This window comes from Macrobrachium nipponense, chromosome 25 (assembly GCF_015104395.2).
Source record: "Macrobrachium nipponense isolate FS-2020 chromosome 25, ASM1510439v2, whole genome shotgun sequence".
Classification (NCBI taxonomy): Eukaryota; Metazoa; Arthropoda; class Malacostraca; order Decapoda; family Palaemonidae; genus Macrobrachium; species Macrobrachium nipponense.
The window spans coordinates 14,232,203-14,258,680 of NC_087214.1; the positions used below are offsets into that span (position 1 = coordinate 14,232,203).

Here is a 26,478-nt window from a genome sequence, read left to right on the forward strand (position 1 = left end):
GGCACTTTTTAAAAAAGGAAAGAATTAAATACTCCAACATTATGGAATGGTGGGATACATTTGTGAAACCAAAATTAAAAGAGTTTTTCATAAGACTGTCTAAACAAGCTATACAAGAGAAATATGGCACTCTAAAATTTTTGCAAAATTATCTTGAATACTTATCAAGTAAAGCTCTGTAGGTTACAATAAATTTGAAGAGATGAAGGCTATAAAAGATAGAATGAAATCAATAAAAGATGAAATATGTGAAGGTATAAAGGTTAGGTTAAGGACAGAAGAGAGAATAAAAGGAGAGAGATTATCTGCAAATTTATTAGGTAAAGAGAAACTCAGAGGGAAGCGAAATAGTATAGGCAACTGAGGTTAGAAAGCGGTGTGACGCTCGACAACACAGAGGCGATAGTCTGTCATGTAAAGGATCACTATGAAAAAACTGTTCACAAAGATAAATACTGATGAACAGCTACAGATCGTTTTCCTTAATTGTATAGGGAGCACAATAAACTGATGAGGGGACAATGAAATGTTATGTAGAAAGGTATCTGTCGATGAGGTATTAAATACGTTAAAGATGATGAATAAAGGCGGAACTCCCGGTGAAGATGGTCTTCCTCTGGAATTCTATTTAAAGACATGGAATGTAATTAAGTCAGAGTTCTCTGAAATGATTAAGTTTGCGATAGATTTAGACCTTGAATTAGGAAAAAGCCAAAAAAAGGGTATCTTGAAATTAGTACCTAAAAGTGGTGATTTATTGAGTTTAAAAAACTGGAGACCTATTTCTTTACTGAATACGGATTACAATGCATTGCCAAAATTTTGGCTAATAGTTTATTAAAATGTCCTTCATAAAGTTATATCACGAGAACAATTTTGCTCGGTTTAAGGGAAGATCAGTATTGTAAATGTAATACTCTAATTAGGGATGTAACTTATTATGCAAATGAAAATAATTTTTTGGATTGTGCTCTAATTAACCTGGATTGGAGTAAGGCGTTTCGATAAAGTTTAATTTGATTTCATGTTTAAAACACTCTCACGGATGGGTTTTAGTGATTTGTTTATCATGAAAATGAGAATGTTATATACTGGATGCTTAAGTGCAGTTTGGGTAAATGGGATTGTTAGCGGCTTTTTTCCTGTTGAGAGATCCATAAGGCAAGGATGTCCGATGTCAATGATAGCATATATATTGTTTCAAGAATCTTTATACAGAACCAATTAAACAAAGCAATGAAATTGTGCCAGTGACCTCCCTAATGGGTTCCAGTGTTCTGTTGTAGGTTTTTGCTGATGACAGCTCAGTTTTTGTTAGTAAAGAAAGAAGTATTAAAATAGTTTTAGTATTATAAAGCAATTTGAGCTAGCTACTGGTGCAGAACTAAATAGAGATAAGACTTGCGTCATGGGTTTAGGTAATTGGAACAGAATACAAAAAATTGTATGGCCTCCACTTGATTGGATACAACAGAAAAACAAATCAAGTGTATGGTATTAGGCATATTGATAACCAATGATTATAAGGAAATGGTATATGAGAACTGGGATGCTTTAATCAATAAAGTTAATGGTCAAAAAATAAATATGCTTTCGACTCGATACTTGTCTTTATATCAAAAGTTCTATTATTGTAAATGCCCTTATTTTAAGTAAAGTCTGGTACATGTGTCATGTATTTCCATTAGGGAAAGAGAAAGCAAAAATTATAGAACAATCTGTTTTCCGGTATTTGTGGTGTGGAACTTACCAACCAATTAAAAGGGATTCCTGGTATCTGCCAAAAACAGAAGGTGGTATTGGGGTTATTAATTGTTTTTATAAATTCAGCAGCTATTTTAACAAGTACATTCTTGAATATTATGTTATCTGATAGTTATGGACGAGAATTAGCCTTATATTACACATGTATTAGAATAAATTTGTTATGGGTTGTAGAAGATTGCCTTAATATGTTCTTATGTTGCTACTCCTTTTTATAATATCATTATGGTAATGTAAGGAAATTATTAAGAATGCCTAATTTTCCATACGTCAAAAGTCAAGAATATTTATCAGTATTTGATGCCAACCCATAAGCCCATTGTAATTGAGAGATACCCGTTGCATAATTGGGGTAATATATGGAGTAACCTTGTATGTAAATTCGTTGACCCTTATCAAAGAAGTACTATGTATAGATTTTTGTATGAATCTTTGGCTACTAAGGAAAGACTGAAGATATTGAATATTGCTGATAATAATTTTTGCAATAAATGTATGGAAAATGAAAATCATCTGCATATTGTCTATTTTTGTAAATATGTTAAAAATATTTGGAAGTGGTTCCAGAATTTCATTGAAGAAGTATGTGATATAAAAGTTCAGTATCCACTAAAAGTATTGATGTTGGATTTCGATTATAAAGAAAAGAAGAAGAAACAATACATTAAGTAATACTTTTATTATTGAGTATGTAAATTGTTTGTGGTACAGCAGAGAAGAGGTGTTTACAAAGTCAAATAATTTCAATATTAAAATGTAAGAAAATAAAGTACACAAAATGGGATATTATCAAATGCATATGAACTTGGAAAACATTTCACAGTAAGTATGTGAATAATATTTGATTCATATAATTGATGTACTTAATATGTAATATTATTGATATAATTATGAAAATTTTGTAAATAATTAATTGATAATTGTAATAAGATTTTAATAAAAAAAAAAAAAAAAAAAAAAGATTCGCACGTGACGTCACGAATAATCATTTTCTATATGGAAAGTTCTTCAAAGTGACTGATCTCTTGCCCAGGTCAACTTGATTGAAGTTTGGTGTATGCAGTACATTGAGAAATCCTTTGGAATAGGCCGGGAATGAGTTTTGACTGGAACAACTCGTTGGTAGTAGGCTATGAGATTTTGGAGAAACTGGTGAGGATTGGAAGAGAGAAATACCTTCCATTTTCTGAAGTAATTAAACTGTTTGTGGCCTCGTATTTACATTTCTTGGTCAGTCCTGTTCTGTGAAATTTAGGTGACATAAACCCTGTTACATCTCGACACATGGGAAGTTAAGAATGATTTGAGAAACTATGAAGGAATTTGTCAGTTTGTCCAGAATCCTGACCATGCAGTCAATTCAATTGTATTAAATACCACAGGACTTGGGAACAAGTAACATTTAAGAGCAGGTATTGAGGTCATTCTTAAGAACGGCTCAGTTCTTTAATGATAACAAACCACACAGAGAGATTACCATCGCCTCATAGCAACTTCAAAGGAACTATATAGTCCTGTTTCCCTACTAATGAGAGACGTATATATCCATCATTGAATATTACTCGTATCGAGCCTTCTGTTTTCCGTAAGAAGTATCTAATGGAGAAAATTTTCATTACAGACGATGATTCCCTTCAAGTCGTTTCAGTACTACATCCATGAAGACGATTAGGTACAGCTCACAGTTCGCCAGGGTCAAGTCATTTAAGTAACCATACAAAAAAATAGGCATAGCATCTCTTAATTTATATAGGGCCATTGATAGATATTATAACAGAGAATTAAGAATGTTATTCAGTAAAGCTCCATTTGTTACGTGGTCTATTACTACGAACATATTTTGAATTTTGAAATTAATTAAACTCTGGAGTAAGCGTTGTCGACAGTCGTTTTTACGAACCATTTGGCCAAGACTTATTATTATCAGTACTTTTTATTGTTTGTTAGTCAATGAGTAAATTAGTAAAGCGAATGCAGTCAATTAAATACAATAGCCTAGGTACGTAATTTTTGTTTGCAAAATGATATTTTTATAGCTGAATCACGAAATTGTTATGAATAATTGAAAGTAATATCTAGATTAAGAAGCAAATAAAGGAATAGGAAACTGAATAATCTCTCAATTTGGCGTCTGGTTCATTTGTCAACTTCGGTTTGGTTGTGGATAAGTTTTTATGTCTACGATGCAATGTGACGCTTTTGATTCCTAAAAAAATATTGAAGAAATCTGTTTTAGTTAGTTTTTTTAAATTGTTAGTGTGGATACATCAAATTGACTTTGTGGATTTACTGAAACTATTACGGAGGTGAGAACCAGGAATTTCCCCCGACGTCAAAGGATGCAAATTGGCGTGGACAGTTGAACTGTGTAAGTTGTTTAATGCTTTTTGTTTTGATTTAAAAGAGGCCCATTAATCTGTCGATGACACAAGGGGTCGGTCGACTCCTGTGCTAAAATATTGATCATTTGTAAAATTAACGCAAATAACTTTTGCCATAAACACCGACTTTACTGGAGATATTATATACCGAATCTACAGGTATCTACAGACCTTGTTATATTGGTATCTATAGACCATGTTATATAGGTATATGTAGACCTTGTTATATACTGTTCCTATGTAAAAGTACGAACCCTGAGATAGAAGGAGAAGGTTAATATATCATTTGCCTGGAACTTTAGTCTCAACTTTTCACCAGAGGTGTCATGTTAAATTATACAGTCGTAACTACGATCAGGAATTCCATACTCAATAGGTTTTATTTTTTTTTTTTTTCTAGATGAATAGTCTGTTATAAAAATCTACAATGATTCGGTAAAACAGTCGATTCCATTTAGCATTTGCACAGAACAAATATTGTTATGAACCTTTTGCAATTCATGATCAGATTTTGGTTTGATACTGAATGGTATTTATTGCATGCTTCTGGTTTGTTTATATTACCTATTCATTTGCAGCATAATGATGGACAAGAAACCAAAAAGCTTTCTTTGAATTAATCCTCCCTTATAACATAACCGTGCTATCATTGCTTTGCACGTGTCACACAATGTCGTAGGCCTATAGTCAGCGTATGTGACCCGTCGACTATATCTGTTTCATTAAAAGGCACTCCTCTTCTATGATTTGTCGAGACAATTAACTAACAGATACTTAAGCCACGGCAGTGGGATTAGAGAATCCCTCTGCTGTGGTTTAAGTTCGATTTAATAAAAACCAGACTAACGGTTGATTTATTTCTCTCTCTCTCTCTCTCTCTCTCTCTCTCTCTCTCCCTTCCTTCTCTCTCTCTCTCTCTTCTCTGCGGGCATTACGAACAACTGATGACTCCACGACAACACAGTTCGCAGTCTTGATTTTCTTAAGACAATCGTGTGGCCACTCAACTCATTATTGGTAACGAATTTGTATATACCACTTTTTTGACCTGATAACAGTGTAACTATACAGTGTAACTATAGATAAGAATAATGAAAGCTAGTATACTTACTTACTTGTAGATTAGTCTAATTCTTAGTAATGGAGGCCGCTGTATCATGATAATGAACGCTTGATCTGGTGCAAGAATTCTCGAAGCTTTTTAGATGGAGCTGAAGGAAAAATAGTCTGTCATTTTATTCACCTTTATTCCAGCCAAATATTGTTTTTTGTTTTTTCAAAAGATTTCTTGAAGAGAAAAATAGAGTCGAATATTGAATTAATCTTAAGTGGTATTGCTTTCGTGATTTATGGGTCTAATTCACTGGTAAGGAATTATTGCAATGAAAATGTAATCAGTTGAGAACTTACAATTTTATAATAACTTACAGTTATTAAGTCAGATTTCTAAGTGTTTTGAATTGGTATTAGGAATTTTTTCAAGTGTTATAGATATCTAGACAAAATGCTTCCATTGGTATTGCTGGTAATAAAACTCTCCTAGCTTTTAAAATAGTCCGTCATGATCAAATGTTGACAATCTGATTGTTAGACTGTTTGGTCAAAAACATGAGTGATGCCCTTTACAGGTAAAACAAGATCTGTGGGGTCATATAACATTAACATTCAAGCCTTACAATTTTGGGAAAATGCTTTTCATCATTTCCAGTCAATACTGAAAGATTGCTTTCATTTCAGCAATTCGCAACTTTTGCATTATGGAATTTTGAAGTTCTGACTAGCTTAAGTTTTCTCTGCAATTCTCAAATGGTTATTGGTCAATTCTATGTTATTTTATTATAGGAATGTTTGTTTTTTTGTTTTTTTAAAGAGTACTTTGAGGTTAACTGAGCCAACCAGAGGAGTGTTGGGATTATGACAAACTAGAGAGAGGTGGAACAATATTATTACTGAAAAATCTTGCCAGATTAAGGAAAATGTTGAAATGGTTTTAGAAACGTTTATAAAAAAAGCCAGGCTCAAAGTACTAATAATAATAATAATAATAATAATAATAATAATAATAATAATAATAATAATAATAATAATAATAATAATAATAAAGTTATCATATAGAATTAATTAGCAAAAAACAGCCATTCTTTTAACAGAATATGTTTGAAAGAGGGGCTTCTTCCAAGAAATAACAATAATAATAATGATGATAATAATAATGATAATGCAATTATAGATAATGAACATTTTACTGTAATTTGCTAATAGGAACTTACACAAAGAAGCCTCCTACCTTTGCATTGGAATGCAATTTTGAATTAATATTTACAGTAGCTGTGAAAAATTTTAATTTAATTTAATTTAGGATGTGGTTCATAAAATGCTACAGACCCCCATTACTGTCTGCAAAAGATCCTGTCCCATCTGTGCCCCTTTCAGTGAAAGGGGTCTAGGTATAGGATGCTTGAAGTCTGGTTATAACGAATTACCTTTCATTACTTTGTAAGCCGAGAGATCTCGGTGATATGATGTTATTAACTTCTGCCTCATCTGTACAGGAAATCGTCTGCATAGTGGATATGGAACGAGCTGATTAGACCACAGTATCGCCTCGCAATTCAACAAGTATCTGTGAACGAAGAACTGGGCTTCAAGAAAGCCTACATTTATATTTAACAAGTAGAATGTAGTACTTAACACGTGTCAACAGTTGCCTATGGCCAGATGGAATGGTCTCCCACCAATCATTTCCTTACCAATTAAACATTAGTTTTGTGGCACAGTCTTGGCTACTCAAGATTCATAGTAGTCATGTCAAGTACTTCAGTACATTTCAGGACAGCTGTTTCCATTTCTTACCAGTTTAAGATGACTATAGGCTCGATCAGTTTTAGGATACGTACATAGCTTTTTAAAAATAGATTCTCTATATGTTTGATATTAGCCTTCAAGTACGGTAGTTCTGTTTGTTTCAGGACACATAGTTTTGCTTGATCAGGGGTCTAGTGTCGGTGTGATATCAGTCAAAAGTAGTTCAATGTGTCTGGATACGTAGGCCATTCAATTTTCTTGTGAAGTATTAGCAATCTGGCAACTTTCAGGATAAATTCTTTTTTTACATAAGATTAATAATAGTTTCAAATTAACCATAAAAAAATCTCAGTTGGTTTTAGGATAATTAGCCTTTATTCTGTTTATCTGAATATATAATTGAAATATTAGTTGAATAGTTGTGTCTTAAAATACCAAGTTTTCACTTTAATTTCTCAGCAGTGTTAACATCAGCTGCCAAGGAGCGTAGTCATTCATTTCAGGTTGCATAGTTTTTACCTGTGTTCCCATTAGTTTACCATCATCTATCAGGTAGTTACGGATGTTTCAGGCTCCATAATTTTAAACATAATTTTCTTGTTAGTGAAATAGCAACTATTAAGCAGCCATGGCTACTTTGTGACTTCTATATCGAGAAGTCACATATGTTAAAAAATACTTTTCCATCAACTTGGTTTAATATTACAGTTATAAGTAATTGATTGTTTCAAAGAATACATACACGTTCGTCTAGTTGTGATTTGCAGTATCCAGAGGAACATTGATGGTAGGATATGATGATGATGATTTCCTGTCATTTCCTAAAGTTAAACAAAAACTATCAATAGCAAAAAAAGGCTCATTAGTTGCAAACAGCTGGTTTTAGGTGCTGATTTTATGGAATATCTTCGTAGTGGTCAATATAGTTAGGAATAGCTGTGAGGAGTCAGACTTTTGAGGTATTAACCTGTATAGAACAGATAATATTCAAGACTAATTATTTCTGACATTTTTTCTCTGTAAAGCTTATCATAGATATTGCTAAACTAACTTCCATAGCAGTAGGGACTTAGTAGAATTTCAAGACACTGAGACTGGTATGGGGATGTTCCAAAATTAGTCGTAGTCAAAATGTATCATAGATAAAATTATGGAATAAGTGAACTCTGAATTTCACTGTTACTTTAAGGGCCACTTACAATACTACTGTTAATGGTATTTTAGGTAAAGGATTCAGTCATATTGAATGCATTACTTGTGGATAGTTTGTTTTTTTCTGGAAATATCATAAGTAGATGAACCTGTAAGTAGACTCAAATTCAAAGCGATACCTTAAATGAGATTAGGTATTGTTAACAAAGGTGCCTTAGGTATATGAATGTCATTCGAAAGTAGTCTCTGAAAGGGAGTAGTTTGGCAAGCCTATATTAGACATGAATGAACAAGCATTCTCAGTTATATGAACAGTTTATTCGACTTCATGTTACATTGATAGATAAACTTTCTTGGAAGATTAAAATCACCTCCCTTGAGAACTAGTCGTTTATTTTTCTCTAGGACATACTCAAGTATGTTCGAGGCATTTGACACACAGGGTTAATTCCTTCCTTAGTAGACTCATAGCTATTGGGATATTTGCTATTTAATCGAATACGATTTTTAACTGTATTGCATTGCAAGCAAGTCACACTATCTCTTTCCTTGCAAGGTTCTCACAGATGGACTGATTTTCCATGAACGATGTAAATTGGAGCAGTTAGGTTAAAGAGGTTGAACAGCAAAGCGGAAGGAACTAAAGGGGAATGTTTATCAGAAATCAAATCTCAACAGAAGAGTTCTGTCTAAGCTTAGGAACCAAATTAATTATGAAATTGCCTGTAGTTACATTGCAAGAGGGTGCATCTTGAGTTGCTTGTGACTCTAACGTCAATTATTTCAGAAAAGCAATTATTTCTAAGTTATAGGTCTAGTCTGTTTTAGAAAAAATGCAACAGTGTCTTGACATATGGAGAAGTTCTGGTTAGGCTATAATGATTTTTTTTAGTGCTAAATTATTGCATAGAGTTCCCATTGAGTTTAAGTTGAAGATTTAACTGTTAATGTTAAAAACGTAACTGTTATTGTTAAAGATTTAACTTTAAATTTTGAATAATTGGAAAATTATTGCCATACCAAATTGTAAATTGAATATGTACAGAAACTGTATTTCAGCTTTCTGTTCAGTTCTCACCAAGTACTGTATAAGGCTTCATTTATCTAGGAGTATCCATTACTTTTGTTAGGTCCTAATGAAACGAAATAAATATGAAAACTGCTGAAAATACTCTAGCCGTACCAGAAAAGTCTGAATATAGGAATCAGATATTGTCGTAAATTGATGCAAGTAACTTAGACATTGTTCTTATTTCTTCCTCTCAACCTTCCAGTCTGTCTAGACTTTTTTTTTTCTTCTTCTGTCAAGTCGAAATCTTATATTAAACATTCAGGGGGATCTTTTCGGTCTGCTGTTAAACGGTTACGTAGGAACACTGCAGATTTACAGCACAACTTGTAAGCTGCTGAATTGCAATTTTCCACTTTTCATGCTTGTAAATAAACCCTTCACAATTTGTTGTAACCAATTTCTGCATACTCTCTCTCTTCTCTTCTCTCTCTCTCTCTCGTGTGATTTCCATGGCCCCCAAAGCACCGTTATGAAGTGTACCTCCTCACTCGAGGTGCACTGAAGGCATATAAGCTGCCTGTAACCCTTTCATTCATTCCTTTTGCTGTACTTCCTCTTTCTTTCTTCTATCTTACTCTTGTCCTGCTTTTTGGAGGTTTTCCTTTTGTTAAGCCTTTCAGACCTTTTGCTCCCAATTTTCCTTTCAGCGCTGAATGACCTCATGGGTCCCAGCCTAAATTATTTATAATATGTTGTTGTTCCGAAGCTTATTTACTCGAGGAATTGACTGGTACAATGGTGCAATTCTTTCGTAGTTTGAGGCTTATCTATGATTATTTATATCAAACATTTCATTTTATTTTATGTGATTAACGTAGTAAATGATTTTTTTGTTTACAGACGAATGTCCATTTCAAGTTTCATTTCGAATCAAGTCATGTCGTTTCAGTACATCCACAAAGACAGTTGATATAAATCCTTTTATTATTATTATTATTATTATTATTATTATTATTATTATTATTATTATTATTATTATTATTATTATTATTCAAGTCATTCGATTACTGAATAAGACAGAAAAACGTCAATAAATCGATGACTGACGCTAAATCCAAATAGAGAATTGAATAAATCGGTAAACCCAGTCCCTTAACAGAGAGAGAGAGAGAGAGAGAGAGAGAGAGAGAGAGAGAGAGAGAGAGAGAGAGAGAGAGCGATGTCCCTCAGCAAAGTGGAAATCTGGTATAAGCGGTCTATCATCGCAAAATCATTGTTTTGTGAAAGAATCAGTCGACCTTTCATAACCATTTGCGAAGCTAAAAGGAGCTTGTTGATATATTATCTTGTTTTGTAGTCAGTTGGTCTCAATAATCAGTAAGTAAATAAGTCAAATCGAAAACCAATAAGTAACCGATGAGAGACACTGTTGAGATTCATAATTGTGACATCAATGCGGTATATCTTGAGTAGCTTTTCTTTTATAAGAGTTATTTTGACGTAATGTCGAGTAATTCAAATCTGTGATTGCGTAATTAAGAGAATTTCAAAACGAACTAGAGATCTGAATGATGTAGACTTCGATTGAGCTGAAATAGATTCATTTTCTTATTTGCGTCGGATAAGTGCCTATCAAAATGACGCACAGATGACATTTCCTATTATGAAACTCGTAATTGTTTGAAGAAATCGGTTTTACCGTTTAGAATTGCGTGTGGAGACGAACTGCTTTTGTATCCAATCGGCTTTATGGGTGCATTGAAACGACTTTTAACGACTTTTGTTTGAACCAAAACGACTCAAGAGGAGGAGGAACCACTAGGAACCACCTGAAGCCTAAATACGTCAGCTGACGTCCAGGTGAATTGCCAATCAACTCTCATGGCAGAGTCGACTACTGAATTCGGTAAGTTTATATATTATAATTTATTTAAGCTTACTCGGGGAATAAGCCTACAAACTACTTTGTTTATTGTTCTGGGGTGGGGTGGTGTGGGTGCGGAGGGATAAGGATAGCCAGCCCTACTGGAAAAACCTAAAAAAAAGGTTCTGAAAAAAGGTTGGTTCGCGTCGAATTTCAAGATACGGAAATTTCAGGACAGACAGGATATTCCAGGATTTATTTATGAGAGTAAAAAAGTAAAAAAAATAATAATTTGTTTGGCGGTTAAACAGTGCAGAAAAATAATGTCTATTAAAAGATAGCGTCTTTCTATCTTAGTTGGTGAGACAACACGCTATATCGTTTTAGTTAATGAGTAAAAAAAATAAATGAATGAAATAGAACATATCCTGTCGGTCGCTCAAGGTTGGAAGCGAGTTTGCAAAAATGTTTATAAATTCAGTCAAATAAATATTTTTTCCTAAACAACTACGGTTACTGGAGACCTTATGCACAGTTTAATATTTAAATGTATGAATATTTGGTAGGAATAGGTCGATATGTCAATGTGTGAATATTTGGTAGGAATAGGTCGATATGTCAATGTGTGAATATTTGGTAGGAATAGGTCAACAGACTTAAACAGGACTGGTCTGAACTTTTTGACCGGAAATGTCCATCTTAAATATCCAATGACAGGGGTTCAGGAACCTTCTTGTTAAACCCAGATTTCATTCTGAAGAGTATAGGTTTGTCGTACTATTCACATTTTATTTAGTTATTCATCCTGTGCCTCTCATTTGTCCACAATACCTGTTTTTTGTGCAAGTGTGAACCTAGGTAGGTAGGATGTCAACTGGTTTCTGACGGTAATTATGTTGTTCCTCGTGAACAGAACAGAGTTCTAGAGAGGTTCAGGACAATTCTAACTAAATAGGAAGGGAAGGAAGGACCGAGAATTTTCATCCCAAATTGTTTCAGAAGGGGAGGAATAAAGTTGAATGTTCTAGAACGTTTTAGGAAGGGTAGGAAAGAAAGTGGACGTGGCTTTCCGTGTGGCTTATGAAGGGGGAGGAAGGAACTGCGATGTCAGTGTGGTTCAGGATTAGAAGGGAACTTGAAGTTTCCAGTGTGATTTAGGAATGGAGGGGGTAGGAGGAAATGAGACTTTACTTTGTGGTAATAATGAATAAGAAACGGAGCTTTCCATAGTACCTGGGTCCAAGTCTCTCATTTCATTGCACAGACTTGATGGGTTATTTTTCGATGTTTTAAGCCTCAGAATGCTGTACTTTACTAATCCCTTTGTTAGGGTTAAACTTAACAAAGTCTGGACTTATAATGAATCTCTGCTTTTTAAGTCTCTTGGCGTTCTGTGGGTGACTGGTCACGTCTAATCCACGACAAAACAGCTTCTAGTTTAACCTTTCTACGCCTATATCATAATGTGGCCGATTACTCCTGAATGGTTAGGTAGTGTGTGTGTGTGTGTTTTTTTCCCTCAATAATGCCAAAAAGTCTTATGTACAATGTATCAGAAAATATCTGTATACAAACTAATTCTATTTTTTTTCACTCGTCCAATTATCAGCAAAATGGAGGACAGTGTGTCCATGATAAAGCTAAGAGATTGCATATAATTATGCACACACATCTGTTGCACAAGTGCTCCCAAGCTTACATGGAAAGATGGGAATAATTAGCGCTACTTTTCATCAACTCAGCCAAATGCTGATTTTCTCAGATTTCACGAATACAAAATATAAAGTTGCAGATATCATTTATGGGTCTAATGTCTAATTTGGACAAAATGAATGCAATAACCAGTTTTGTTGGGAACCTCCAAAAATCTGTGTTACTGTTATGCACAATTCTTAGGAATCTCAATATGACGCAAAGACGACCTTTTCTATGATAAACCTCGTCATTGTTTGAAGAAAATTCAGTTTCAATGTTTAAATTGCTTTTATGGAGACAAACTGGTTTTATAAAAAGTCGCCTTTATGGATGAAACGACTTTTAACGACTTTTGTTTGAACCAAAACGACTGAGGAAGAAGGAAGAGGACGACCATTAATTAACTACTTCACTCCTAAATACAACATTCATGGCAGGACGGTAAGTTTTATAATTTTTTTTAATTAAAAGTAAGAAAAAAGAATACTATATCAGGTCTGTCGTTCAGGCTTGGAACGAGGTCAAAGATGTTTGCATTCAGTCAAAAAACAAGAAGTCATTTTTGCTGTAAACATTACCGTTACTAGATTCGCTATGCATAGTTAATATGTCAATGTCTGCATATGAAGGTAGGAACAGGCCAACAGATGACACAGGACTGGTCTGAACCTTTGATTAGAAGTGTCTATCTTATCTTGAATATACAATGATAGGGTCAGATTTCATTCTGAATAGTACTAGGTTTGTCGCACTAATTATATTTTATGTGGTTATTCATCCTGTGCTTCTCATTTGTCTATGAAACCTGTTTATGAAAGTGAGGCGGATGACGTGCTTTCATGCAAAGTGCACGAGATAGGATACAGACTGGTTTCTGAAGGTAATTATGTTGTCCCTTGTGAAGGCGCCCTTTTGTTGCTTGGTAGACCGGAGGTTAAAGGCCATTACGTATTACTAAGGACTCCCACAGCATCTCAATACCACAAGCAGGCGATCGAAGGAAGGACATGGAATAGGCAGTAGTCTTGTGGTTTTGTCTGTTGTGAGTTGAAAAGGTTCCCTATTAGGTTGGCAGACATCATTTAGGGAGAATTTTATTCCATGGCAGTTTAAAAATACGACACTGTGGATTCTGGAGTCATTTGAGCTTTTTATTTATTGCTAATAGTAATGAGCACTAGGAAATTTGGACAGAAATTATTGCAGTAAAGCAATGAACTTGAAAATACTGTGGAACTTTCTGCACTAGAAGGTTAAACAGGACTGTCCCACTACTTGTGTTGATACGTGCAAGACCACTGAGGGAAATGAATTACAGAAAAGTGTTACCCGTCGGTTTAGAAACTTAGACCTATATAACTCTTCATCATAGTTTTACTTTTCGTTTCAGAATTCGTGTTTTCCTGGAAACTGTTTTTATCGTGCGCTGCTGGTGGCTTCAGCCATCTGCTTTGGGAGTCTTCAGCTGGAATTCTATATACCCTTTGGTGTGACTGCTTGTAAGGCTCCTACAAAAGTCCTGGCATTGTTTATGCATACCTGGACGGTCATTTCAATCATTTTTAAAGCAGGGTTTATTACTTGACAGTCAAAAAATTGAGGTATAAATGTAAATGGCGTTGAATACGAAGATTTACAGTGAGAAATATTTAATTTACTGACTGAGTGGGTAGGTAGCAAAAAAGCCCAGGGATTCATTTCTTTTGGTTAGTGTTGTTAAACAAACTTGCTCCACACTGCATGTAGTTAACCAGACATGATTGTAAAGATCATTAGGCCTATGTTTGCCACAACTCGCAGGTCAGAGGAATGATATACTATAAGATCATTGGTTGCTTCCCAAACTGAGGTGTTACTGGGAACGTATATAATAGATGTGTAGAGTGACACTGAAGTATTTTGAATTCAGTTATATTCCATAGTACTAATATAGAAAGAAGACAACTTGGTTGAATCACAGATGACATCATTGATACTAGTTTTTCAGTGGAAGTGAATAATTATATTGACGGAAGGAACTCAGGGTAATCCTTGATTGATGAGAACTTGTCCATAAAACCTTTTAATTAAGCAGGAATTTCTGACAAAGTTCCTCGAAATTTTTTGTTCAGTTTGTGAGATTCCAGACTGATCAAAGTCATATATTTCAAAAGGCAGTTAGATGGTTGATAGGTTAATCGTGCAGCAGCATTTCACGTTTCAGATGTACTTGTGCACCAGAGGGCTAAAGTTTTCCCAATGTTTCTTCATTATTGTAACTTCTAAGTCAGTCCCGCACTGTCCCTGATGAGTAAAAATTCCCGTTTTCTTTCAGGTTATGACGGGATGGTCACTTTGTTGTTTAAAAGTAATAAGTCAAAGCTGGAGATACTATTAAGCTTTCAGGAAAGCATGAAGTCTTGTAGAAAAATTTTTTAACTTCTGTAGGTAAGAACTTGACATGGTTAAACTAATTGAGGGTTTGAATTTAAATACTTTCGCATTTAAAGTAATAATTTTGACTGCACAATCTAAGGGTCGCTGTGAATGTTAAAATGACTGCATTAGTAATGATTTAAACTATATTTCCAAAGGTCCTTACTGTTTCAAGAATAGTACTTGGACATTTTTGTGTAACCTAAACATGCAGAGTTTTTTAAAGTTGAATCCGATCCGAGTTACTGAATGTCATATTCAGCATTTTTATACTGAACAGGAAGTTTTGTATTTTTGAAGAATTGTTTGAAGGAAGATGTTTCATTTCAGGAATAGTGTACTCAATGTGAAAGCTTGATTAAATATGAATACTACTCGAGACATAGGTTAAACAACCACTCCAGGAACTGGAGAATTCTGGCCAGTTTTAAAGAACATTGGTTGTTGTTGCATTCTTCCAGAGATTTTCTACCAGCACTTGGAATTTCTCTCTCTTCTCAACGCTCTTTTGTTTAGTGTTGACAGATTTGATTAGGTATCCTTACAACTGCTCTACTTTCATTACTTTTACTAGACTCCTGTCCTTGAGGCAGAACTTGCTTTGCGTTGTGTAACATATGCAGATGGGTCCTTTGGAAATTAAGCATTGTTTATTATTTCCACTGAAAAAAGTAACTAGTTACCAATAATTACCATACAATAATTTTCTGGGTTAGTAATAAAACCAATAGTGTTTGGTATCCTGTTAAGCGCATGGTATTTAGAGTAATTTTTTAATATACTAATTTTTTTCTTTATAAATTAGTGTCTTTTGGTATTCATTGATTGTCATGCTTGGAAAAAAAATTGGCATGGAAAAGGCAGTTTGTTCTAAAACAGTATTTGAAATGGTATTACTTTAAAACAATATTTGAAACAAAATTCCATAACTTTTAGTTTGGCGAGAATGTGATTAAGAATTTTTTTTTTTCATGATTGAAAATCTGTTTTCTCTCAACAGTGTTGGTGCAACTGTGAAACTGCTGTTTGATTGTTAAAAGGGCCTTTGACCTCAGTATAAGAAACTGCGAGCTGTAAGTATTCACGTTCACATGAGATTGCAAGAAAACAAAACTTACGATTTTGATGTACCGTATATTTCGTTTCGTATAAGTCGACACTTTAGCCCCAAAAAATCATGCCAAATTAGGGGTCGACTTATCTAACGGTAACAAAAAGTGAATCTTTATTATTTTGGCATATTGGTACAGGAATCCAGGCTTTACAGTTGGCTAATAACAATGACAGCCTTGTTGAGGTAACTATGTATGTAAATACCAGTATTAAAAACATTTTACACTGTAATACGACAATAATAATACATTAGAACATCCATTACCTTAAATAAAATGAAAAAAATCAAGGCAACTTGAAGAAACCCCTATCGCACAGCAAGTGTAAACATTGCGTAGTCATTTGTAGTACCGTAGTTGAGAAGGATGCGTTCACTCTGACAGTTTTGTATTTACCGGGGTATTGTTCAAAAACATTTATGGTATGACATCTTTATTATCACATAAAATAAAATAAAAAATATGGTATTTATGTATTTAAAATCCTTCAAAATTACTTGAGTCATCGTCACTTGAATTAAACAATTCATCAAACATTAACTTGAGTGGCAGTTTGTGCATACATATATATACGTAGGCTGTTATGCAGCGTTAGTTAGCGCTTTGTTTGTTTACATTACACTAGAGTAACGTATATTTCGTTTCGTCATTTCTAATCATATTTGCAGATATTCATCTTTTATATGTTACACAGATTTGTTAATATACCGAGTATATTACCTGTAATATGGTAATTAGAGCAACATATGTACCGTAATAACATTCAGGTTATTTTATATGATACGTTTTACCCTGCTGCTTATTTTGAGCGTATGGCTGGCCTCACATTTTATAGGTCGACTAATATACCCGATATTAGTTAAAATCATAAAAATTTACTCAGAATAGGGGGGGTCGACTTATCTTCCGGTCGACTTATACGCCGAAATATACGGTACTACTTTAATATCGGGTACTATTCCTGCCTAACCAGCAAAGTCAGTTTTGATTACTTATTCCTTTAACTTAATATCTCTCGAAGGCTTTAGTTTTTATGTTGACCTTTAGTTTTACGTAATGAAGAGTGCAAATATCTATCATTAGTAACCATTAAACACGAGTTTGAGGAGAGTAGTTTATAAGCATCCAGTTCAAGTACTAACATCCCATTTTAACTTTATAATGATTTAAGGGAGTTGGTCTTAATATCCATTAAACCAAAAATCATTCTAGACCTATGGAGAAACTGATTAGAACCTGTACAAGAAACTATGGTTATCGTGTTAAGAGTTTAAAAAAAAAATTCTATGGATTATTGCATTAACATTTAAATCTAGGCAGTGCGAGTAATACCTAGCCATATTGCTTTGGTCTCTAAGTTAAAAACTAAAACGTAATGTATGAAGTTATGAAAAGTAGATATGGTAATTCTAAAAGCTAGTATAGATTTACTAGCTTCCCAAATTTTCAGGCTTAGTTTAATTGCCCTTACCTTCATTTAATCACTGGTCGAGTAGTATAGGTCCTCGTGAACACAGCTGTGTAGAATGCAAGTGTTGGAATAAGGTAAAAAGCCTTATTACGGCCCTCTTGATAAGTGGAATGGAATAAGTGCTTAACTAATTTTTAATATGTATGAATGGTGTCACGTGGTAAGATACAATTCCCTCCCTTCCCCATCATTATTAGAAATAGAATCAGCAGACAAACACTCACACACACAACACACACACACACACACACACACATGGGGAGAGAGGGAGAGAAACAACCGGACGCAGATGACAAGTCACTTCCAGCTAGCAATACTGGTTAGTTTAGACGCTAGGTGATTTCAGCGTCTCAGGAATAAATAGATTTCGTCACCAACCTGTGACTAATATTCTTGCCTACTGACCAACCATCCTACTGTAAATATCCTGCCTGCTATAAAACGATGTACTAGTATATACATCCCGTATCTCGATTCGGAAGCTTTTGTACTCGTATAGATGATCGCCAGTGTTCTGTCCACGCATTACAGGAAATGAACCAAAGAAATTGGAAGTCTTTGTCCTTGGAAACTGGTATAACTATATTTCATAAAGTTTTTTCATTAATTTTTAGTTATGCTATTAAAAATGTACAGACATAATTATCAGTAATGTTTCTAACATTCCATTAAATCAAATCATAGATAAATATATGGTTTCTGCAATGAGTATCTTACGAATGGGGGTCCCAGTGGAGTAATTACCTCGTCGAGGTCTACCCGTTTTGAATGGTACCTATGCTGTTTGACGGAGCCATGAGCGCTAACGTCATTCTCTCTCTCTCTCTCTCTCTCTCTCTCTCTCTCTCTCTCTCTCTCTCTCTCTCTCTCTCTCCATTACATTTCCACATTATATATTTGATATTATATACGTAGAATACCTTCCCATATGCTTTCACATACCAGAAGGATTTGCAAGTGAAGTCATGATAAAAGTAATCCTTAATAAGACTATTTCATTTTTGTTACGTACGATAGAAAAAATTTGTACCGGACGAGTTGACTCTCTCTCTCTCTCTCTCTCTCTCTCATCTCGGGTCTCTCTCTCTCTCTCTATTGTACTTTGGTAAATTAGTGTCATTTCGAGGCAGTTTCAGCTGTTGTCATTGTTTGCAAATGGATACGAATAGATGATCACTGAGTTATGCACATATTATTGTATAATATCATAGCTTGCTATCACATTCGTAATAGATCTGTTGCAGAGAATATAGTTATTATTAATAATCATTTATTATCTTGCTCTTCGTTTTAGGTTAATACCTAAGGTTAGAACAACAGAGACCCAGGTTTGCGGTACTTTTTCCAAAAATGTCTATCCCTGAAACACGATGTTTACCAAAAGGTAAATCTATTGGCTTCCTGTCGTATTGCTATGTGCTGTCTTTGAAAGGTGTACGATATACTCCATATATATACCTACACTTGAGTTAAAGAAGCGTTTATCGATTTGTGTATTACATATTCATGATATAATTGTGTGAATGCATGCATACGTACATACACTATAGTAGATTCACATCAACTGTCCATTTGATGTCTAGGCCAGTCCCTTACAACGCGTCTGATTGGCTGTTGATAAGCTAGTCACAGGGCTGGAAACTCTCCTCAGTCACTCTCGAGAGTTCACATAGGCAGGATGTATGTTCCACCTCTCCTGAGGGATACTTTTGAATTACGTATCTCTAAAAGAGAGGTGGAACATACATCCTGATTATGCGAACTCTCTCGAGAGACTGAGAGTTTCCAGGTCTGTGACTGGCTTATCAACAGCAGCCAATCAGGAACATCGTAAGGGACGGGCCTAGACATCGAATGCACGGTTGAGGTGAAACTTCTATAGTAGATCTTCTGTGTCATAGCCTCTCGATCCCACACACCCTCAGTTTTCCTTACATTTCTGTAAAGTTTTCACATACACATTTGTAGGTTTCCTGGATCTTGTTACTCATATGAATGTCTGGTGATTTCCAGTGGAATTGTTTTTTTTTTTCTTATTTTTTTCTCCTTTCCATAAAACAATTTTAAAAAATGTTTCCATTTATCATGAGAATCATGGTCATCGCATGGCTTGCCTTTCATTGTTCTGCATTGTGGGTATTAGTTGCCCACACATTTATAATTGATTTAAAGGATTGATTTTCTGTATCACGGCTTGTTTCCTGCATATATTAGGGCTTGTGCCTTGTATGATAAGGCGCCCTATGAGGTAATGTTAGACTAGCGATAATCTATACGCTAAGTCGGTTGGTATTGCACTTCCATCTTCAATGGAGTGTCTGGGGTTTTGTAGATCACTTACGAAGTCGGTATTATCTTTACGACGATGTGTTAAACTCATGGTTCGGTGAGGTTCTTGTAGAAAACACAAGGTATAAAAATAGATATAATTTCTTCTGAAGTTTACATGCTGAAGATCAGATATAATTGTACAAGTCTTCTAATAACGATAGCTTGATCGCTTCTGCCAATGATAATGGCTAATCCTATTCCTCTACATGATAAAGCTTAGGTAAAGAGGTACAGGTCTTCTAATGACGATAGCTAACACTGTTCTGCCCGTCTACCATCTCTGTTACAAGTTATGAAGGAACAGACAGTAGTTCGAACATATGAACATACTATCAGATGACATAGTTTCATACGAACACACAATCAAATGAGACACGCTACAGATCACGTAGGCCGTTTGAATAATAGGTCGGGGTAGTTGTCTCAAGCAGGGAGCTTGGACTAATGTTTATAAACAATTGAATGACTACAGGTGACGGCATGTTATCTTAGCCTACTTTTATTGTATACGTCATCTTTAGCGTCTCTAGTCTGATCACATTCCTGCAAGCAATCTGGTTGACCTCTTTAGTTTTAGACTTTTATATATATGGACTAACATTCCATATTTTTATTATGTAAACACTTACACATAGAGTTTTTCGCAGGTTCTCTTACTTCTGTTCAAACATGGCTGTCAACTTCTTTTGGTTTTTCCTATTTAAGTTTCTGATTCTTTTAAGAGAAAACCATTTCGCCCCAGTGATAGTATTGTGGTAGTTTCCACTATTAAGTCGAACGATGCATACATAACATTTTGTGTCATTCATTTTAGCCAGGTGTCTGATCCATGAATATTCGATAAATACCTTTGGTCCATTTCCCCCAACCTGTGTAGTTCGAAACTGTAAGGAAGTTTCATTCTGTTCTGTTCAGAATATAGTATATTTTCCTTTGGATGAACCGAGATTTAATGAATTTACTTTGTTTTCGTGGATAAGAGCAAACGATTTTGAATCTCTCTCTCTCTCTCTCTCTCCTCTCTCTCTCTCTCTCTCTCTCTCTCTCTCTCTCTACACGGCATTGTGCCTTTTAATCATCATTATCATTATCACCGTTTTCACATCCCTTTAGTCAGACGTGAGAAATTGAAAAATGAGTTTTCCCTTCACTCTTTTTGGCATTGGACACCTGTCTGAAACACTAAATCTGGTCCAGGAATTCACCTGTATCCTTCGTCTAAGATATCTTTAGCTTTCCTGCAGGAATCAAGAGGATCACTCTCAAGGATTCCAAAACACATAACATACTTAGCAAGGCTCCCTCTCTCTCTCTCTCTCTCTCTCTCTCTCTCTCTCTCTCTCTCTCTCTCTCTCTCTCTCTCTCTCTCTCCCCTAAGTGCACCTAAGGTAAAGTCAGCAGACATGTCTTGAAACAGGTAACAGAGATTTGTAACCTCCTGACGTCACATACAAGAGAGCTATGATATGAATTCATATCCAGAATTAATTTTAAAAAGGAAGTTTGTAAGTGTTTGAAATGACAGCCATACTTTGAAATCTAAAGTAAGTTCTTTGCTTTCCAGGTATATTTCAGAAGCTGGGATCACTCACTGGCAGACAGACACAGCACACAGGAATTGAAGCTCCAGCTCATCGGAGGAAGAAACGAAAAAAAAATTGTTCTCGTTTAAATTACAAAGTCTTGGTAACTTAAACTCCTTTTACGAAGCAGCATACATTTGAAATGTAGTGTTGTTTAACGTTTCAGAATTTGCCACACTACTAAAGGCATAATCAGTCGTGTTCTTTAATACAATTACCATATCAGAGAGTCATTAAAATGAAATTGACAAGCAAGGACCGTCCAGGTCATCTAAAGATATCTGCTGTATAAAGTTTTATACAACAAAATCAAACAGGCATACTGTGGATTTACTTTCCCAATTACCGTATTGTTGTGTTACACGATAACTTGTACGTACTTCGAATGTCAGTTAAATGAAAAAGTCGGAGATATAATTTAGATTCCTAAGAATTGTATACATACTGTAACACAGACTTTTGGAGGTTCCCAACAAAACTGGTTATTGCATTCATTTTTTTCCCAAATTAATCAATAGACCACAAATGAAATCTGCAACTTAATATTGAGTGTTCGTAAAATCTGAAAAAATCAGCATTTGGCTGAATTCATGAACAGTAGCATATATTATTCCCATCTATCCATGAAAGCTTGGAGGACTTATGCAACTGATGTGTGCATAATTATATGCAATCTCTTAGCTTTATCATAGCCACATTGTCCTCAGTTTTGCTAAAAACTAGACGAGTGAAAAAAAATTAATTATAGTATTAGTTAGTATACCGATATTTTCTGATATATTGTACATACGCCATATGCTTTTTGGCATTAATGGGGTAAAAAAAAAAGTAATACGCACTACCTTACCATTCAGGAGTAATTGATATTGGCGTGGAAAGGTTAAACTTGAAGCTGTTTCGTCGTGGACTAGAAGTGACCATGCAGTCACCCACAAAACGCCAAGAGACCTGAAAAGCAGAGATTCATTATAAGTCTAGTTTTTGTTAAATTTAACACTAACCCTAACAAAGGTGTTAGTAAAGTACTACAGCATTCTGAGGCATAAAACATCGTAAAATAGCCCATCAAGTCTGTGCAAATGAACTGAGAGACTTGGACCCAGGTACTGTGGATAGCTCCAGTTCTTATCATTACCACACAGTAAAGTTCCATTAAATCAAACTGGAAACGTCTAGGCCCCTTCTCATCCTAAACCACACTGGACATCTCTTCCAGTTCCTTCCTCCCCTTCATCAGCCACCCATGAAAGTTCCAGTTCTTTTCTACGTTTCCTGAAACGTTCTAGAAAATTCAACTTTCTTCCTCCCCTTCCTAAACAACTCAGGAGGCGAATTCTCGTTCCTTCCTCCCCTTCCTATACAGTTAAAAGGGTCCTTGAACCTCTAGAACTCGGCTCTGTTACATGTCTTAGGGAAAGAGTGAAGTATCTATCTATGCTTGCTGCCTTTGGTGGGCGAAACAGGTTTGCTTAGTGTGCAGTGCAGTACAGTAAGTGTTCTGTGCAAAGCTTACGAAGATAAATGAACTTACCTGACAACTTTGTAATAAATGGTTAAGGTCGTAGATGCAACCACAATATTAAGGGTGAATTAATATGGATACTGAGGGGGAGCAGGAGACAGTGCTGTGGTGCTTTCTTGCAAACGAGATGCTGGGATTTCTATTAGCAACTATGGTCGCTACCCCAGTTTATCAGGCAAAACGACAGACACCTCCACTTTGACTAGCATTCAATTGTTACCTCCATAAACCATAAACCTATTCTGTCCCACATTACAGCGGAGTCCCTCGCTTTGTTATTAGACAGATAGTTATCGTGGACAACCAAGTTAAGGAATACCCGTGGGGCTTTAAAAAATATTTTTCCGAATTTCCGTTATTTTTTTTCCATTACTGGCCATTTTCGGCTTGCCAGGATTGACACTCACTGACTCGTAGTTAAAACCTTCAGAAAATTTCTGTTTCTCTCTCTATCTCTATCTATCTATCTGGTAGTTAAACCCTTCAGAAAAGTTTTTTTCTCTCTCTCTCTCTCTCTCTCTCTCTCTCTCTCTCTCTCTCTCTCTCTCTCTCTCTCTCTCTCTCTCTCCTTCCAACTTTTCACTTCACGACCATATTTTCAGTTTTTCACACCATTATTTTTAACTTATTTTACTCAAGACAATTTTTTCATTCCAAATCATCGATTGGATACATACGGGCTCCCCCCCCACCCCCCCACCCCACCCCACCCCACACCTCCCGCTATGAGCAAGAGCCCGTGCTGGCTTAATTCCACCTCAAACTGAAAACAGTCAGACTCGTAGACTGAATAAATATAAATCACATATTCAATAGGACAAACCTGGCATTTGTACATTAAACATAAATCAGATGATGGATTGAATGAGATTTTTAAGAATGTCATTCTGTGCAAATGTTAGAGTCGATTATCTTACAGTCAATACACCATTTTGTACGGACTTTGTACTTGAGAAATAAATAAAGTTTCTCTGACTTCAATTGTGTTTTTATAATCTAAAGTGGCATTTCTAGTCAAATATTTAGAACTCAGTCCTGTGCAAATGTTATTAATCTATTTTTATCTCGAATTTCTTACTTTTGAAGAAGCTCTCTCTCTCTCTCTCTCTCTCTCTCTCTCTCTCTCTCTCTCTCTCTCTCTCTCTCTATTTTATATATATTATATCCATCCTTCAGTAATATCAGTGATTTTATGGATGAAATGACCAATGCATATTTTACTAAATATAAATATATCTACACTCGTATTCACCCTTGAATTATCGACAGATTAAACGAATAACTCACCGATTATAATGACTGATGATCCTGCCACGTGGTGGCATCCTATACACCTGGTTCGTGGTCCCTGGTTCTTGGCCCGGCTGTTCCTGATTCCTGGTCCATGGTTCGTTGTCCCTGGTTCTTGGTCCACTGTTCCTGATTCCTGGTCCATGGTTCGTTGTCCCTGGTTCTTGGTCCACTGTTCCTGATTCCTGGTCCATGGTTCGTTGTCCCTGGTTCTTGGTCCACTGTTCCTGATTCCTGGTCCATGGTTCGTTGTCCCCTGTTTCTTGGTCTACTGTTCCTGATTCCTGGTCCATTGTTCGTTATCCCTGGTTCTTGGTCCACTGTTCCTGATTCCTGGTCCATGGTTCGTTGTCCCTGGTTCTTGGTCCACTATTCCTGATTCCTCTTCCATGGTTCGTGGTTCCTGTTTCCTGCTCTTAGTACATGATTCTTAGTCCATGGTTCCTGATCCCTGGTTCTTCTTGGTCCATGATCAATGGTTCCTGAATTCCGGTCCCTAGTTGGTGGTTCCTGTTCCCTGGTCTTTGGTTCATGTTCCCTGGCCCATGGTCCTCGTTTTTCGGTTCCTGGTTCTTCCTGGTTCTTATTTCTCGGCTCCTGGTTTCTGGTCCTTGTTTTTTTCGGTTCCTGGTCTATGGTTCCTGGTTTCCTACAGTCGTTTTCCATACATCTACGAAGTCGCTTTGATACAAGCCATATCTTAGTTCTCTAGTCCTATAAGCACAGTGATAAGACCAGTGTTAAATATGTATGGTCGGGGACATGATGGCCTCTCTAAGAGGAAAAGAGAAGTAAAGCTTGAGAGAACAGAGATGAGAATGCTGAGGAGGATTATGGGAATATCGCTGCGAGAGAGAGAGAGAGAGAGAGAGAGAGAGATTGGAAAATGACGAAATAAGAAGGGTAGGCTTAGTCAAGATGACAGAGGTGATAAGAGTCACGATTGAGGTGGTATGGGCATGTATGTGTTGAGGATGGATGACGAAGAGGAGGGAGCGAAGAGGGCTTGGGAGGAACCTGTTAGAGGAAGAAGATCGAGGAGACAGAGAATGAGATGGCAAGATAAAGTGAAGATAGATATGGAGAGAGAGAGAAGAGGTCTGGTGGAGGGGTGATGCCTTTGATAGAAGGCAGTGGAGGAGAAGGCGCATCAGGCAACCGACCCCTTCATATAGGGATAACATTTGGAGAGAGAGAGAGAGAGAGAGAGAGAGAGAGAGAGAGAGAGAGAGAGATGGGGGCGGGGAGTGTATCTTATGACTCGACCGATTTACCTCGGTACCTCGGTTTGTATCAAATCAAATTTATGGATATACCGAAACGACGTGAAGCGGCCATAGGCCTATGCTTAGTGTTTCAAGCGAAGTCTCGTATGTAAAAAAGAAAAAAAACTACTTAATTCATTTCATAATTAATTAATCTATCAGAAACACTTCGACTAAATGATTGCAGAAGGCAGAGTCGTCAAATCTAATTCCTCAAGTTATACAGCCGTGAACAATGAAAATGAAAAATTATTGGTTATATTGCATAAAGAAGGACTGAGCTACTTTTGACAATCATCCCATCACCGGTTTCAAAATGTCTTCCTTCATGACAAAACAGGAAAAATGTCTATCATTCAGTAATGTTTACTGCAACTGCAAATAATAATTATTATTAATACAATTTCTTCTATTAAATTTAGTCCTGAATTTATCTCATGGTTCAGAATCTGTAGACAACTGACATAGTCTAACAGAACTGCAAGCAGTTTCATTTCCTTCATAAAATACTGCTGATATTTGAAATATCAAGGGCTTCGAGATTCAGCAACATTTATTTTGAACTACTTAATGTATTGGGGTGAACATTTTTGTATAATCATTAACAATCTCGTAATGTCTTCTCCTTCAGATCAGGGGTTTCTCAACCTTTTTAGACCCATGCACTTTCACCTTATGTCAGAATGTCATCCCAACCAGCGATGCCGTTTTTTCTTCACAACATTGGCTTTTAGCAGTGTTACCATATGCAGTTCATCTGATTTTTTTAGTTATTTATGATTTCATGGTTACAATTCGGAAAATGTGATGGTTAGA

The 26,478-nt window shown here is 35.7% G+C and overlaps 1 protein-coding gene and 1 long non-coding RNA gene across 3 annotated transcripts in view; one reads left to right on the forward strand and one right to left on the reverse strand.

Annotated features, from left to right (window-relative positions):
- LOC135199171 (uncharacterized) overlaps positions 1 to 24,998 on the reverse strand; it is a 99,395-nt gene extending 74,397 nt beyond the window's left edge. For both annotated transcript variants that reach the window (XM_064227063.1, XM_064227062.1), the window contains exons 1-2: positions 24,395 to 24,998; positions 22,433 to 22,533 (exon numbers count right to left, since the gene is read on the reverse strand). In XM_064227063.1, the coding sequence (XP_064083133.1) occupies positions 22,433 to 22,533; positions 24,395 to 24,690 (397 nt within the window). In that variant the 5' untranslated portion in view covers positions 24,691 to 24,998. The remainder of the gene's footprint in view (positions 1 to 22,432; positions 22,534 to 24,394) is intronic.
- LOC135199170 (uncharacterized) lies at positions 16,084 to 21,675 on the forward strand. The gene is made up of 3 exons (XR_010310947.1): positions 16,084 to 16,161; positions 18,966 to 19,055; positions 21,567 to 21,675. It is a non-coding gene; the product is annotated as an uncharacterized LOC135199170 (long non-coding RNA).
- Positions 24,999 to 26,478: the final 1,480 nt, after the last annotated feature.